Genomic DNA, 16,120 nt, shown 5'->3' with positions numbered 1-16,120 from the left:
GTAGGCAAACGAAAAGAATAGATGAATGTAAAAACATTCCTCAGATACTCAAACACTGTGCTGTAAGAATTTTTCTGACTCAGAGAATTCATGCTTTTCCTGCAAACCAGGGCCTGTATGACGACTCGGACTGTGACAGCGCAGAGCTGGACCATTCGTGCAGTGCAGAGCCCAGCCAACCTCCAACCAACTGGTGAAAACCTGACTATCGACCCACTCAGACCACAGATCTGGCCTCTGAATGCGTTTTTCACTCTTAAAAAGATTGGAACACCCCAAGTCAAGATAAGGGTCACTGAATGAGGAAAGAAAATCAAGATCTGTCTTTCTAAACACTTGACTTAAAAAGAAAAAAAGGGAAGAATCTCATTTCCCTCTGAGATTTAACACTTCATAGTGACGTGAGACTTCACTGGAGCACCAGCCCAGCTGACAAAGCAGCAACCTCCCTGTGATCTCTCCATAGCAACAGGCCCAAGATCAGCTTTGCAAAAATGAATCAAATTACACCTCAGCAACAGAGTCCTCAGTCCAAGAGGCCAAGAACACGACTGTCTGTTAATGTCTCTACTCATTTTCCATGTTGACTTTCTATTTTTTATCTCCATTCTGTCATCTTTTCTTACATTGTGTCATATGAAAATATTATTACGAGATTATTTCAGGGCTTCTGTTACACTTTCCATTTTGAATTGTCGACATTTTTGGAACAGCCAATGATGTCGCTCCTTGTACTTAATTTATGAGAAATGACTGTGTCATAATCCATTTCCTCTCAAAACATTATGCACTAATTTATTTATAGTTCTACGGAAAACTGAGTGAAGAAACAAATGTTTACATCTGATTTGTTTTGTTTACACTAATTTATATTTGTGTCATGGTTTAAGTTTCCATTTTCTACTTCCGTGTTTTAAAATCATTGTAAATAGGAGATGTTGTAAAATGAACAAATTTTCTAAATGTGAGATTGTATAATTTAAGGTGCTGATGTTTCTCAGTAGGTGGCACAATTCTATTTGAACCTCAAAAAGCTTCTGGTAGTAGAATGTAAACTGTAGCTGCTGTTCATGTCGGAGCATGAAGAACACAGAAAAAGCAATATGTCTGCTCTGGTAACACATTCGGGTCCATTTGCTGCAGACGAGCTACCACGCCCCAGTTAGTATGGCAGCTTTTAATGAATTAAAACACAGAAAAATCCATGTTTGGGCATTTGGATTGTACGTGTGCTTATTGCATACTTCTGATTTTAAAAACCATCTGTGACTAATCATAATTAAATATTAGAGCAATCCACGGAGGAAGAACTGTAGAAAGAGACAGGGGGCAGTTGAACAACCGATAACAAACTGTTTAACTGGGACAGGAAGCATCAAAAAGATTTTAAAAAAAATAAACAACTAATATTTAATTACTTAAGCAAATATTACTTATATCGTTGTTCAAGTCACTCACAAAAGCAGCCAAACATGTATGGTGTGCCAGCAAAGAACAAACACATAAGAGCATTTTAGGAAACTGAAAACTTTGGGTCTGGAACGTACTTTTGAATTTCTGCTGCAGATTCGGAGATTTTTATTTCCCATACATAAATCACAGAGCAGTTAGTGGTTCATCTCCGTCTCATTGAATCGGGGGAAAATACCCTGAAATTATTGGAACCAACTTGTATTTCTTCTGTAGGTTTACAAAGCATGCCGTGCGTTGCCTACACTCAACACAAGGTTTTATTGTTCATAGGTTTGCACTGGCGTTACCCTCCCCCCCATCAGCTGGGATCTCAGCCATCTGATGGCCAATTTACAGACACGTTCGAGGACTCCATCATTACAAACAGAATAATAACTAAAACTGTGGTGCTGATGTATTTGTGCCCCTTCACAGCCCTCTTAATGTGCATTCAAGCTTAGCGTTCAACAGCACATTGCATCCTGTCCACTTACCGATCACTCAATAAGCTAAAAGAAATGCAGCTTTCGTGTTTCATTTTGTGAAGTCAGATGTTTCATGTTTTTAAATTTACATTTGAAGAGCCTATTTAAGCTATTCGTGGCCCCAAGATTTAAAGCTAAAAATCCTCCCATCAGGATTAAATGTTGCCAAAAAGCAAGACTACTGCCCTCCAGTGTCTCGATCATGGTGGTACACGTTTATAATGACGCCGATAGAAACGACTCCCTTCTGAACTGAAATGTTGGCTTTTTATACTGCATTATTGTAACTGTACAATAAATATATTTAAGAAACAGTTGAAAAAAATAAAATCCAACTTGTAAAATCTCAACAGGTGTGTTTAATCTGCTATAGATGACAACAAAATTCTCAAGAGGATTTGTGGTTTGAGCATTTCACATCTTTTATTTCTGCATTTTTATTAAACAATGTTGTGGCACCCAGGTCTACAGTCTCAAAAACGTGCACAAAAGTTGTTTCTTTCCTGCAAATAAAAAATAAAATAAGTTCTGAATCGAGCAAAGCAAAGAGCAGGAATCTAGTGTTAACTCACAACCCTTTCTTTGACTAGTTCCAGAGCATCCATGGTTTCACTTCTCAGCCTTATCACATTTCATAGATAAATCAGTGTCCGGGAGTTAATCCCCCCTTTGGTATTAAAAAGAAATAATAATAATAATAATAATTCCTCCATTTAAAACAAATATTCCAACTTTTTTTTCCTTTTTTTTTTTTTTTAGTATATATCAGTCTATACAAAAAAAGCGAGGACAACCCTCTGCTTCCGATCCCTTAAGCCGAGCCCAAACCCCAAAAACCTCCCAACCCAGCAAAATATCAACACATGATCTCAGAATCAGGAGGGGGGGGGGAACCGGAATGACATGTAGAGGAGAAACGGGGACATGCGTTGTAATACACATTTCAAATTATCTGAATAAATGCATTTGAGTGTTAGAACATTTGCCATCATAACCAAATATATTTAGTGACAGTGCATGTACAGCTACGCATTCTCAGTGACACAAGTGTGATCCGTGTTACAAGCACTTAAGTCGAAAAGGTGACGCGAGGTAATGACGCCATTTGTTCTTAAAAGTAAATATGGACAAGAAATGGACAGACTGGCTGGTGGAACTGGGAGAGGAAATAAAACAGAAAACAGTAAAACAATAAAACAGTCACTCTATGCTTATTTTTCATACTTTTATTTATCCTTTCTTTTCCTTTTTTTAAAGAAAAAAAAATGTACAGAACTAAATCTATATGCCTAATCAGAGTTTACCAACTCTACACCTCCGTCGTGGCAAAGAAAACAAATGGAAGAGAGCAAGAGATCCATCCGAAAAAAGAAAGTAACCTTTAAAATCTCCAACTCGACTCACAAAAAGGGAATTTAAAACCTAATTGCTTTCTTCTTTTGACTAAAACCAAAACAAAAGAAAATAAATAATCAACTCTGCGGATCAAATAGGTGGCGGTTGACATGATTTCAAATGAGGAAGAGGCGGTATAATATAAACTCTGAAGTTGGACAGTAGCATTGACTGCTTTATGGTAGCCGATGATATAAAACTGTGATTTAGTGCAGATGCAGTGTCTTATCAGTTGGCTGACAATCCTGTGGCCTCAGAGGAAAGCCTGGAGAAACAGATAGACACCCAGAGACCAGGGAAGAAGAGAAAGGAAGGCATGCAATCAGACAGAAAAGACAAAACGTCAATATCATTTACTGTACATTACATTTTTAGAATAAAATTCCTACAAGAGATGAATTATATATAAACAATTATTGTCCAGTTTTTGGGCTCCTACTGCAAATGGAAACATCTCTAAGCCAAGAGCTTTTTAGAAAATGGAAATTTTCCGGTCTGGAAATGGTGCCGTTATAAATAGCCACAGGCTGGGTTGGAGGAGCCATGCCACTGAAGCTCAGCTTAGCATAAACATTGCAAACTGGGAAAAAAAAGAGCAGCTACAGCTAACAATTATTTCAATTTACTCGCTTTTTTTTTTCAATCTTCTTTCAGAGAATATTGTGGCAAATCATATTATGATCCATGTTCAATATACACACTTATATGTCCCAAACCCATTGTGACGCCTTCTAGTGACCCAACTGCCTGATCAGCAGTCCAAAAATCAAAAGGTACGTCCATTCCAAGTTGGTGGGTTTAGCTTTTTGCTTGGTTTTGTCTGGTAGATGATGTTCAGCATCACAAGCATGTCACAAAACAGCAGCAGGACGCACAGAGTGTTGCATCTTATTTTTGTGTTTCTTCAACTCAAACTCAACACGCTTGAGTGCTGCTTCAAGGTGAATGAATAGAATTGGTGGCTGGAACGAAGGGTCACACAACTAACAAACCGAGATGAAAAGGAGGCTTTTACGGCTGCTTGGATAGCTCATGGCACTGCGGTGGAAAAAGGAATTCATGCTAATTACATCTCTTAATCTGACATTAAAAAGGACAGATGTTTTCACTCCTCTTTTTTTTACATAATTGTCTCAAACACTGTAAACCTTATTTGTTCGAATTGTGCCCCCCACCCCCCCAGAAAAGAGCATAAAATAGAAATGGTAACATATTTCATTCAGTAAATTAAGTGTCAGGCTCTTAACTGGCAAAGAAATTGGAAGTTCCTGTGGTCTCTGCTGCATGCCTGGCACTGCGTGGGAAGTTGCTTTTCTTTTTTTCCCCCCAACTTCGATCAATAACAAACTGATTGTTTTCCTCCAGTTTACAATTTTTACGGTAACCTAAGCTAACAAACGGCCAGCTTTATATTAACAGACATATAAGAGGCATATAACACTTTCATCTCGTAGGAACGTGAACACACATAATAAAATTATAAATTAAACAAACTATTAGACACTTTGTGTGTTTAACAACAAAATCCGATTAACTGGTTTGGTTGCTTCTTAATGAAGCTGTGTTTAGCTGATGCTATTGGGTGTTTTTCAATTTTTAATATCAACGTGATCCAGAGGATGATTTGGTGGCTTTTATACCTGAGGGCAAATTCATTTTGAATTAAAATTACAGCTATTTCTTATATAAGGAAAAAAAAATATATAATAAAATAAAGTTATCATCACACAGTCTATTTTGTCAGCTAACAACAGTCACTTAAAATGAGCTACAAGGAAGCTAATCAAACAAATACAAAGTGACATCTTAAAGAGTGCCGCTACCTGAGCAGAGCTTACACAAACTGAGAAATGCTTCCGTAAATCAGTGAAATTATTCCCTGTACATGCTAGGTTCATAATCATTTAAAAATCTTATGCACTCAACTTGCCATTTATTTAAGAGACATAAAATTAAGCTATATTTTATAAATATGGCATCAACCAACTCTCTGGTTTTGTATAGAGGGGTTGCTCTCTGTAGTAAGCGAGGCATGGCACAGCCACATACAAAAGCAAGTGCAGATACAGACAACAAAGAGCATTGCCTGCACTTAAGTAGTAGATGACTTATGTTTCCTTCGTTAGTAAGGGGAGAGCCTTCGCCTTTTAGACTTGGAGCCCAGCTCGGGGGCGACTTTGGGCTCAGTGGGGATTGGGTGTGGGGCATTACTGGCCCCGCTGACAACATGGAGGGCCAGGAGAGGCAGGGGCTTGAGACTGAGGAGACTCGACACACAGGCAGGAGAGCTGGGGAGCAGGGAATCAGTGGAGGAGGAAGAAGAGGAGGAGGAGGAGGAGTGAGGAGGCGGCCCAGGAGCCAACAAGGACAGAGGGATGGAGGCTGTGGGGGGCACCACACAGGAGGAAGAGGAAGAAGAGGAGGAGGGGAAGGAGGAGGTAGCAGCAGAGGAGGTGGTGGTAGTAGTAGTAGTAGTAGTGGTGGTAGTAGTAGTAGTAGAGGTGGAGGGATGGCACAAGCTGGTCTGTTCAGGGTTCAAGGAAGAGGAGGAGGAGGGAGGAGGTTTAGAGGACTCTACACTGTAGAAAGAGAGACAAGGAGAGAGGGACAACACAGTCGGGATGGGTCACAGGGTAGGCTGGTGAGCAATGGTGGGGGGGGGGTTAGGGGCGGGAGGAGGGTTGGGGTCGGGTGCGGAGGATAAAAATCACTCAGGGATGTGACCAAAAGGCAAGAACTTTCATTTCAAATTAAAGTATAAATCAAAATCAAAGGGGGAAAAATATCAATTAGATCTGTAGTGATGGATCAATGTGGGATTAAAAGGGCAGAAAAAGTGAATCAACATATTTCAACAGTTGGCAAACACCTCAGAGATGATTATCAGAAGTAAAAAAAAATAAATAAATAAATAAATCACATCTGGAGTGGAATTAGCCAAATCTGTAAACAAATCAGAACTACTGAGGCTGCTGCAGCTGGGAGATAAGTTATTTGTTTGAAAGATTCCTAAAATGTTATTTTAATGCAGTCCTGCGACAAGCAGCAAAATTTGATCCAGCACAACAGCATCAGACAGTAGTGATGGATACAGAATTTGTGATTTGCGTTTTCTGTTCACATTTAAAGACTAAAATAAGATCTAAACTGCTCCGGCATGGACAAATAATTGAAGTGGGACACAACACAGTGAAAGCTACGGCCTGTTCTAGCACCCTTGGCTGAACTTTTATGTTTATCTCACCTGGCATTGATGAGGTACTCTGCCAGACTAATGCTGGCAGGAGAGCCTGTGATGGTAACCTGGCGGTCAGTTGATCCGTCCACCGGGTTTGCAATCTTGATCTGGGCACCAGACATTTGCCTGATCTCATTGATCTTGGCTCCTTGGCGGCCAATGATGCATCCAATAAGCTATAGTGAAGAAGATCAGGAAAGTTAAGGGAAAGAAGCGCATGTTGACAATTTGCTCTTCATAAATTGGTTTATGTTTTCATGGGTTGAGCACACATCCACTAATGACAATGTCATGATTCCCATTAAGTTCTCACTGGAAACTTTTAGTTGGTTTAGTCGTGCCGAAAGTAGCTAATGCAGCCTCATTCAAAACTGATGTAAAGCTGTGATTTTGCTAGACTGCGAGGTCAACACAGCACCATAACCGTTCATAACGGCACTTCAGGAGCGTGGGATTCGCTGCAGTTTTCTTTCAAACAGTAGATGTCCCTACTGAGACAACACAATGGCACCCTGACACCGCAAAAATAGCTTCAGAAGAAGTTGTACAGGAAGCGCGATTGGCAAAAACTCTTTTCACTTTTAAGCCGTTTCTTATGTCTTTGAAACATTTCAAATCCATGTACCTTTTTGGGTTTTGATTGGTCGTACCAATGCTTGTGGAAACAGACCAACTAACACACTCTTCCCCGCAGCTTCCCCAAAACTAAATCAACCAACAAACAAACGCCAGCTTCTACGATGATGATTTTGGCCAACCGAGCGACAGGGAATGAAATTTCACGCAGCTAACTCTAGAGCTTTGTAGAGAATGTGAAGACTGTGTATGCTGTAGAATGTTGCACCATATTGTGTGGATCGCCCCCGTTGTGTGTGTCTAAAGACACGGATAGTTTACAAAAACTGGTGGTTAGACAGGTGAAACAGGATATAGAGCAGAGGAGGTAAAGATAGGCTAGAAAACTTCTGACTTCTGAACCATTTACACAATTCAAATGTTAGAAGTCCAAGTTAGCTCATGGACAGTTTTTCAGCAACTGGGAGCAGAATCTGCTCACAAGCAGGTGTTGTGCCCAAATACAATCCCCGGAGCAACCCACCCCCCCTTTTTGGGTATAATGGTTGTAGGTGTGATGTAATATATGTTCTTAGGAAAATACTGGGTCACACCTGAGCAGCAACATCTCAGGTCAAAACCAGAAGTTAAAAACCTGAGGTGTGGCATTTCAAACAGCTCAAATCTCCCCATCTCAGAAACAGGACATTTTCCATTCAGACCGCAGCCCCTTTCTTTATGGCAGCTCTCCAGACTGAAGCCATTTTTTGGGGCATAATACATTTGACAAATACACTCTCGAGTGCGACTTGGAAATATTACCCTATAAACGGAATGCAATACATTACAGGTATAACAGATTAATACATAAAACAGGATTCAAAAGATCCACATGCTGAGTTTCCTTCCATACAAAAGACAGCCAGAAACAGGGATCCTCGCAATATGCCATATTTGATCCTTTCAATCCAGAACATTCTGCCAGATATAAACATAATTTACGGAGTCCCGTAAAAAGATTTTCATTTGAAAAGACACTCAAGACCAAGTGTGTGAGATAACATGTCATAACTTTGTTAAAAATCACTTTCATGTAACACTTACATCATTTGGAATGGTCATCTCATGGGAACTGGTTTGAGCAGAAGCATCTATCCCTGACAGAGAAAAAAAAAGTATCTTAAACGAACAATCACAACAATAGGTTCTCTGTAAGATAATGTAATGAAGTGAATATGAGGAAAAAGATGCGACAGTGGAGATTTTCATGTCATAGATGTCCGTTTGTGATAAACTGATCAGGTACAGTCGGATGTTTTTAATAAAACGCACTCAGATTGACTAAATTTCTCTGACCTGAAACCAGCGAGCATCTATGCCGCTACACAAGTGAGTATCAGCTTTTTCAGCGGTGCTGCCTCGTCACATTAAGTAAAGCATTTCTGATTGGGTCCTTTAGATGCATGAAAATGATAACTACGGATAAGAATGTAGTGACCATCATTCTAAAAAATAAAAAGAACTAAATTAACAATTAAAGAAAGACTTTGTTCATCTACTTTTTTAACGTACCATATTTGAATTCAGTCTAAATTGTAAAAGACAGAAGATCACCAAAACAATCTGACGTTCACAATGTCATTTCTGGTGCTCATCTTTCAGGTGTCTCCAGCTTTGCTAGTTGCAAAATTCCTTACACATTCCTTACACATGTGATTTTACGCGTGGAGTCCAGGAATGTGAAAAATCTGAGCCTGACCGGTTAAAATGTTGCAATGAGAGCCGAGTGTGCCTCGTTGTGCTGCATACCAGTGAATCCCTGGTTGCTTGGTGCAATGGGGAAAGGGCTCTGCTGCATAGCCAGCTGGTGAAGCTTGGTGAGCTGTGGAGAAATAGCAGCAGAGGAAGACTGTGAGAGTGAGAGGAGGAGGCAGGGAGAGAATAGAGGAAATGGGAAAACACAGGAAGAGGGAAAAACAGAACAAGTAAAATTCACAGTCAGTACATACAGCTACACAAAGAAGCTCCAAAAATAAATAAATAAAAGAACGATTTCACACACGTCACTTTGGTGGTGTGTACATCTCTTAACCTTCCACAAAACTAAACATGGACCACTGGTGTAGGTCTATTGGTGCGTGTTAGAAAACTTGTCTATGTGGGGTACCGAGTATGTATTCCTCTCATGCGCTGGCTGCATCTCTTGGTAAAGCTTTCTGGTGGTCTTCGGGGTCAGGGTAAAGTCACAATACACAAGGGTGGGCGCTCTGAGCATGCAGGGGATTTCCTAACCAAAACCAATACATGACCTGAACATGAACTGAGACAGTTTAGCATCACAGCTGCAGCTGAAGAGAATCACGTGATTATGTCTCCCTTTCCAGGCTTTGAAAACCGATGTAAAAAAATTACACTATTTAAATCACATAGCTTTAGGGCCTTGGTAAAAAAAAACTATAAACTGTATAAATGTTACAATTTGTCTCTGACTTGTACTTTCATGTTCTGATGCCAACAGTCAGTGGCAGGTAAGATTATTATTATATATAATGTATTACATCCAATGATCTTCATGAAACTAAAAAAAAATTTAAAATTTAAAAAAGGAGAGAAAGAGTAATTGTATTAAGCAACAAGTGACCAGAGCACAGAGTGAAAAAAAGGGAAAGGAGAACAACAGGTTTATCTAGGACAGACGAATTAATGAGATGTGAAACAGGACTGCACAAAGAAAAAAGTGGGCAGCAGGGACAGATCATTATTATTATTATTGTTCATGGAACAGTGGAGAGTCTGGACAAACACAAACGTCAATTCGATTAACAACTGACTGCTATCAATGGACAAAGCACACAAATATGAAGTAATATGACATTGCTGCACTCTAAGTGGTTCAAATAAAAAGTACAACTGTACGTATAATTAAATAAATAAAAACAGGAGCAAGTTCAGCAGCAGCTGAACATTTCGGGGGAGGACAGTTTACATTATGGGTGGAAGAGGTGGTGGTGGGGAGCGTCATGTAAAAATATCTACTGCACTTACATCTGGCTGTGGAATCGCGTGCTGTCCTTGTACAGCATATGCCTGAAACATATGAAAACAAAGCTTTCAAAGGCCCCACATCTGATTTTGTTGAGCAACTTACTTCTCCAGCTACATCACTCCTGAAATGCAAATCTCTCGAAGAACTCAACACATCAAAGCCTCAACTGCGTTATCATTATTTAACACGATGAACATGGATGTATTGTCCAAAGTCTCCACATTTCTAGGAAAAGGGAAATCCTTAGAGACATAAAAGTAGAATTAAGGAAAACCAAAAAGGAAGATTTGTTTTCTTTCTAGGAATAAAAAAAAAAAGGAAGCATTTAGTAAGATAAAAGACTTTGTAATGTTAAGTGTACAAGCACCAGAAAGTGTTTGGGTTCAGTTCAACATTACAGGGAAACCTGATTCTGAAAGCTGACACGATGAAAAAAACCTGAGGAAGCCCCAAAGGCCACATCTTTTACGATCATTGTTCTGGAGTTACTGATGCTTCAACCAAACAGCAACTGTTTTCTAAACTTAAATACCATCCGTAGCTAGGGCTGGGCGATATGGGAAAAGGTCATGATAATATATATTTTTTTAATATCAGTCGATAACTTTTAGCATCCACTTGAACCTGTTATTTTCCACTGTGCTTATTGGTAGCATGTCTTTTGGAATACAATAAGCTACTGCATTTGTACTATCACGGTGTCTCTTAGATTTTTTGTCATACAGGCCGTATCCAGGTGCAGGATAAAGCAGACTCTATGGTCTTCTGTTGCTGCTGCACAGGCGTTCTTATTGGGGGACGATTAGCACTTGTTCTGGGCCGTGTTTGGAAAAGTTTGCATTCTCCGTGCTCAAACGGGTGGCGCTGCTTCAGGTGATGAAAAATTACGTTTGAAAAATTACATCCCTTACGCCTTGGGCTGTGTCTTCCGTGGTTTCTTCAGAGGGAGCACTCATTTCCTTTTTCTTTTAAATACGGCTGCAGCAGCACAAACAAACACACCTCGACTATCATGGCTCTATTCCAGCCACGTGATTGGTTCAGCACACCGCAACTCTTGTTGTCATTGGCTATTCGTATTGTCTGTCAAAAGATGGACGAAAGTAATCTATCGAAAAGTATATCGACGAGGTTTCATATCTCTAGGATCTCGAGGAAAATTTACTCCTATCGTTATACTTCCCAGCCCTATCTGGAGCTACTTCTTTTTAGGAAATATTACTCCTGTCAAGAGCTCTTGTCAAGTCATACATCAGTTATTTTGCATTAAAAAGCCTTTTTAACCACAGATAAAAAGGTTAGCATCAAATATGGATCTCACAATGAAAGAAACCCAAATGATAAATAACTGAAACAAATCATGTGACCGTGTGATCCGTCTTTCATACCTGTCCGCCAGCAAAGATGACGGGGGATCCTGAAGGCTTGGGTCGGTAGGGGATAGTGACCCCCTTAGGGGGAGACTGTACAGAAGACAAAGAAATACTTTAATATCTACAGCATTCATTTCTTTTATTAGTGGTCTTAAATTTTTCACTCATCTTTTTGCCTGGGCTGTTTGGTCTAAACTTTGCTTTGCTCTGTAAAGCACTTTGACTAACACTTGTGTTTTAAAGGTGCTATATCAATAAAATCGACTTAAGTGGAGCTGGTATTGTATACTTAAACCATGTGATCTGGCATCAGCTTCACATATACTCTATAATAAGTGAGAGAAACATACAGAATAGTCATTTGCATAACCACACGCTGTATTGACAATACCATCAAAATATTTAAATATCATCCTTTCATCCCTGATCCTGTCAATCAGCTTTAAATGCCTTTTATCGACATCAACGCACAGAAGCTGAAAACCCGGAGATCAAAGTATGTTGTATAATTCAGGTGCAGACCAACAGCTGCAACTTCATTTGCTTCCGAGTCCACTTACCTCAAGCATGACCACACAGATCTGCTTTACACACTCAATTATTGACTGGGGAGTGCCAGCAATGGTGATGGCACGCTCCGTGGAGTTGGGGAGCATGTCTCCTGCCACTTGTACCTGAGCACCGGTTGACTGGAACACACAAGTGGATGAAATGAGATAACAAATACAGATCTGTTCTGAATCATCATCCGTGCTCAACAATAAATAGAGCAATGACAGCTAAAGACGAAGACATTCTTTTTGGTGTCCATGTTCTATGTCACATGCTGTTCACTAAGCACACCTCTCGAATTTCCTTGATCTTGCAGCCACCTTTCCCAATGAGGGAGCCACACTGGCTGGCAGGCACCACAATGCGTAGGGTCACTGGGGGCTTGCTGGTAGCTGTGCTGTTTGTCATTGAGCTGCTTATATCCTGGCAAAGAAACGGAAAGAGTTAAGTCCATTCAACTTGTGACTGAGCTGGTCACTGTTGATGTGCAAACTAAACGCATACCTCTTCCAACTTTTCAATGATCATGGAAAATGCCTTAAAGATGGCAGTGGTTGGACCTGCCAAGGTGATGATCCTCTCAGGACAATTGCCCTCAGAGATGTTGATGCGAGCCCCACTCTACAGACAAACAGAAAAGGAATGAGAAGAAGTCTTTTAAAGTCCTCTGAAAGAAAGATGAGTCTAAAATATCACCTTGCAGCCTAACGGAAACTATGACATGACATGCTATTGTACCATAGTTCCAGCAGCAAAAAAGGTATCAAAGAACTCACCTCTTCCCTCATCTTCTTCACAGATTCACCTTTCTATTAGCAGAGAATCACAAAGTCAGATTAATCATCACCTCAAAAGAGACAAGTCTTCAAATAATCAAAGACAATCAAAATTTCTAATACCATGTAAAAACTTACCTTTCCAATTATGCTTCCAACCTCCTAAAATAGTAAAATAAAAAATAAAAGCTTTAGTAACCATGGCTTCCTTAATTTAAGAAGCAATTACAAACACTCACAAAGTAAAGTAAAGTTATCTTTAAGTGCATCTTCTTCACAAACTATACCCTACTACGGTCAGTAGATGGATTTCATGACGACTGTTTCAAGACCTCTTAACTTTTGAAACCACAATAACAGGCTACTGTGGGGCACACAAGATGAACAGTGGATGGAAATATTACAGTCACGAGCGCCAGATTGATCAATGACAAATGCCACGTAATGTCCTCCTGGCTGTTCATTCTTAAAGTGGGACCATGACAAAATGCAAAATTGCTACTCTATGATCATTCAGAGATGAATGATGCATCATCTGAAAAGGTGCTTTGAAGCTATGCGCTGTGTAGGTAGAGTCTACACATCATTTAAACAGCTCATTAGGCAGCACATATGCCAGATGCCCCGCTCAGATCCAGCTGTGAAAGCGGCATATACACACACACCTGAATCATACTATTAATACAAACACAACAAGGCTATTTGGATAACATTAAACAATGAATTAAATCATCAATCCTGCTGAATGATTTATTCCAGGCTGTATATAAACCAGCATATGATTGTTTGGTATTCCCTGTGGCACATTTGCATTTTCAACAATAAATGACACAATAAACCTTAATCACTCTAACAGCATTATTGTTTTAAAGTGACTCGTCCTAATGCCAGCAAATGTATTTCCCTCCAAACTAAGATATTAACTCCCCCCTCGCTGCATGTCATCACTTCCAGCCAGCTTTGATTTCCCTATTACGCAAAATCTCATTGATCCAATTCGTTCAAGCTTGCCCACGATAGCTAGTCTGCAGACAGATGGTTGATCCAATCACATGCCAAGTGATTTCTGTAAGTGCCCACCCTTTTCCAACCAGTTACAATGGAGGACATCCCAGATGGTTCTGTATAACAAACCAGCTGGCGTGTCAGGAGAAGAGACGGAGAACTTTCCACAATTATGAAGTCGTAAAGAATATAACTGCTGATTTACCAGAGTTAATATGTTCTTCTTTGCACATATTGGTATTAAGGTACATAACACTCCATGCAAAATTACATTTAGACAAGAGGTAACTACAAAACTGAAACATAGCGGATCCAACAAAGTCATATCATTCCGCTGTCTTATAATACTGACCCCGATCATCCAGCCAATACCCTGTCTCATCCCTTCTATGTCCCCGTTTCTCACAATTCCCAATAGCATGACTTAATTTCCATAAATAAAACGTTATTTGATACTGGAGTGTCCAAACAAGCAGCTAATGGGTGACCTCACCTTGCCATGCATGAGCAACCTAATGGTAAGGGTGACATTGAGCCCGCCTTCAATCACACCGGAGTCCATAACTGCAACTGTAGCCGTCAGTACAGAACTGGGGTCTTTGGTCACTGAGATGGTTCTAAGGGGCATAAGCAAACACATACAACATTATACACAGTGAATATGGGAAAAAAAACAAAAAACGCCATGATTCAGCTAATGAGAGAAGTACTATGTAACATTGCCTGTTGACACCAACTTCTCACATGGCAAATAAGGTAGATGCCACTTATCTCTATAGCTCAGAGAAGCACTTGCTGTCTATAATTGGTTGACATATCATTTCTAGGGTTCATAAACAACTCATAGAAATTTCTACCCACAGTACAGCCTTGCTGCATACAGATATGACACTGTTACAAGGTCACAGACTTAAAAGTTACCAATACAGAATGTAGGCTATTTGAGAGCTTCTGGATCCCATTTATCCAGGTAGCTGAGGTTAACATACTATAATCATCCTGACATATAGAGTTAAGCCAAGCAATAAAAAAAAGACTGCATCTTTGTTTTAAATTGAGGTTGGGTAAAGCATTTGTGCGGATGTTATGGTTATACCGGATATTCAAAAGGCAGATTCTCCACAAGAGTAAACATGATTACAGATAGGTGCTCAATTTACATTGGGACATAATTTATGTAAACTCTAATGATTATGGATACTGGTGCGTACTACGATGATTCTGAAAAAAATGACTAAGCGCTATGACGCCTGTTGTGTATGCATCCATTTTAAATATTTTAATACTTTTCTATATCAAGTTACCTACGTCAATGAAAACGATTTAGCGTTAAAGCCATCTAAACGAGACTTTAAAAGCATATGGTCAAATGCTAACGACGCCCTCGTCATTAGCATTGAAGCAAGTTTATCAACAAAAGTGAGCTAAATTACCCCCCCATTACTCATCAGGTCGACTGACAGTTATGTAACACATACATAAACGGGTTATGTGAAAGAGAACATTATTGACTGCATGCTTTGGTGGTGTTGTTTAGACTGAAGTAGGACCATTTCATTTTCAAAGCTAGTTGTAAGTCTGTTAGCCTGTATTAGCATAATGGTGGCTCGCTGAGTTGGGGAAAATGAATGGAGCATGCGTGCGCTTGTTAGCAACGCTAGCACTTTAGCTTCACTCGCCAAACATCACTAATAGCTTATTAAATACCGGTAGCCTCCGTTGAAGAGTACGCTGGTCAGTTTTATATGCCACAGATAGTTTATTTGTTTTAAATGTCCTGTTAAATGACTCTATGTCGTAACTACCTTAACTAAGCTAGTCAAACCAGTGTGATCGGAGACTGCGTGCTCATCATCGTGCGGCCTGTTAGCACGCTGCACAAGCGGTAGCTAGCTGCTGGACGCGTTTCTTTCCGCTACTTCTGATCAAAACAACAAATATTAGGAGGAAAAGAACTTCCCATAAAAATTAAACTCACCTGACTCGTGCGCTGCAAAGTGATTGGGGGGAGGGTTGGGGTTGTTAGGGTAGAAGGGGAGAGGTTCGGGAGGGTAGAAACCCGGGGGAGAGTTTAGAAAGGATTCGGGGAAGAGGGAAGAGTGATGTGAGATCGAGCTCCACTCCTTTACACAAAGACAACAAGATTATCACCTCTGAACTTTCCCCCTTCACCATCACAAGCCCCCACCTTGAGGCTGACCCGGAGATGCCCTAAAAGTACGTCCCTTCATCCGAAACATGTT

At 40.1% G+C, this 16,120-nt stretch overlaps 2 protein-coding genes across 5 annotated transcripts in view; one reads left to right on the top strand and one right to left on the bottom strand.

Annotated features, from left to right (window-relative positions):
• Positions 1-2,603, top strand: part of LOC140303192 (mitogen-activated protein kinase kinase kinase 12-like) — a 19,725-nt gene extending 17,122 nt beyond the window's left edge. The window contains exon 14 of the mRNA XM_072381854.1: positions 111-2,603. Coding sequence (XP_072237955.1) covers positions 111-197 — 87 coding nt within the window. The 3' untranslated portion in view covers positions 198-2,603. The remainder of the gene's footprint in view (positions 1-110) is intronic.
• On the bottom strand, positions 2,335-16,120 carry LOC140303193 (poly(rC)-binding protein 2). 4 transcript variants are annotated; one of them, XM_072381855.1, is made up of 13 exons: positions 15,856-16,119; positions 14,371-14,494; positions 13,011-13,034; positions 12,873-12,905; positions 12,601-12,717; positions 12,388-12,519; positions 12,105-12,233; positions 11,560-11,634; positions 10,171-10,212; positions 8,935-9,034; positions 8,230-8,282; positions 6,577-6,746; positions 2,335-3,597 (listed from the first exon to the last, which is right to left on the bottom strand). In XM_072381855.1, the coding sequence occupies exons 2-13, from the start codon at positions 14,437-14,439 to the stop codon at positions 3,561-3,563; spliced, it is 981 nt and encodes a 326-aa protein (XP_072237956.1). In that variant the 5' UTR covers positions 14,440-14,494; positions 15,856-16,119; the 3' UTR covers positions 2,335-3,560. The 4 variants fall into 4 exon arrangements, with proteins under 4 accessions (XP_072237956.1, XP_072237957.1, XP_072237958.1 ...); XM_072381856.1 differs by having other exon boundaries at positions 8,935-9,007; XM_072381857.1 differs by lacking the exon at positions 10,171-10,212 and having other exon boundaries at positions 15,856-16,120.

The sequence above is a fragment of the Leuresthes tenuis genome, unplaced genomic scaffold, assembly GCF_036924035.1.
Source record: "Leuresthes tenuis unplaced genomic scaffold, fLeuTen1.0.hap1 SCAF_3, whole genome shotgun sequence".
Classification (NCBI taxonomy): domain Eukaryota; kingdom Metazoa; phylum Chordata; class Actinopteri; order Atheriniformes; family Atherinopsidae; genus Leuresthes; species Leuresthes tenuis.
This window is presented reverse-complemented; position numbering and strand designations above follow the sequence as displayed.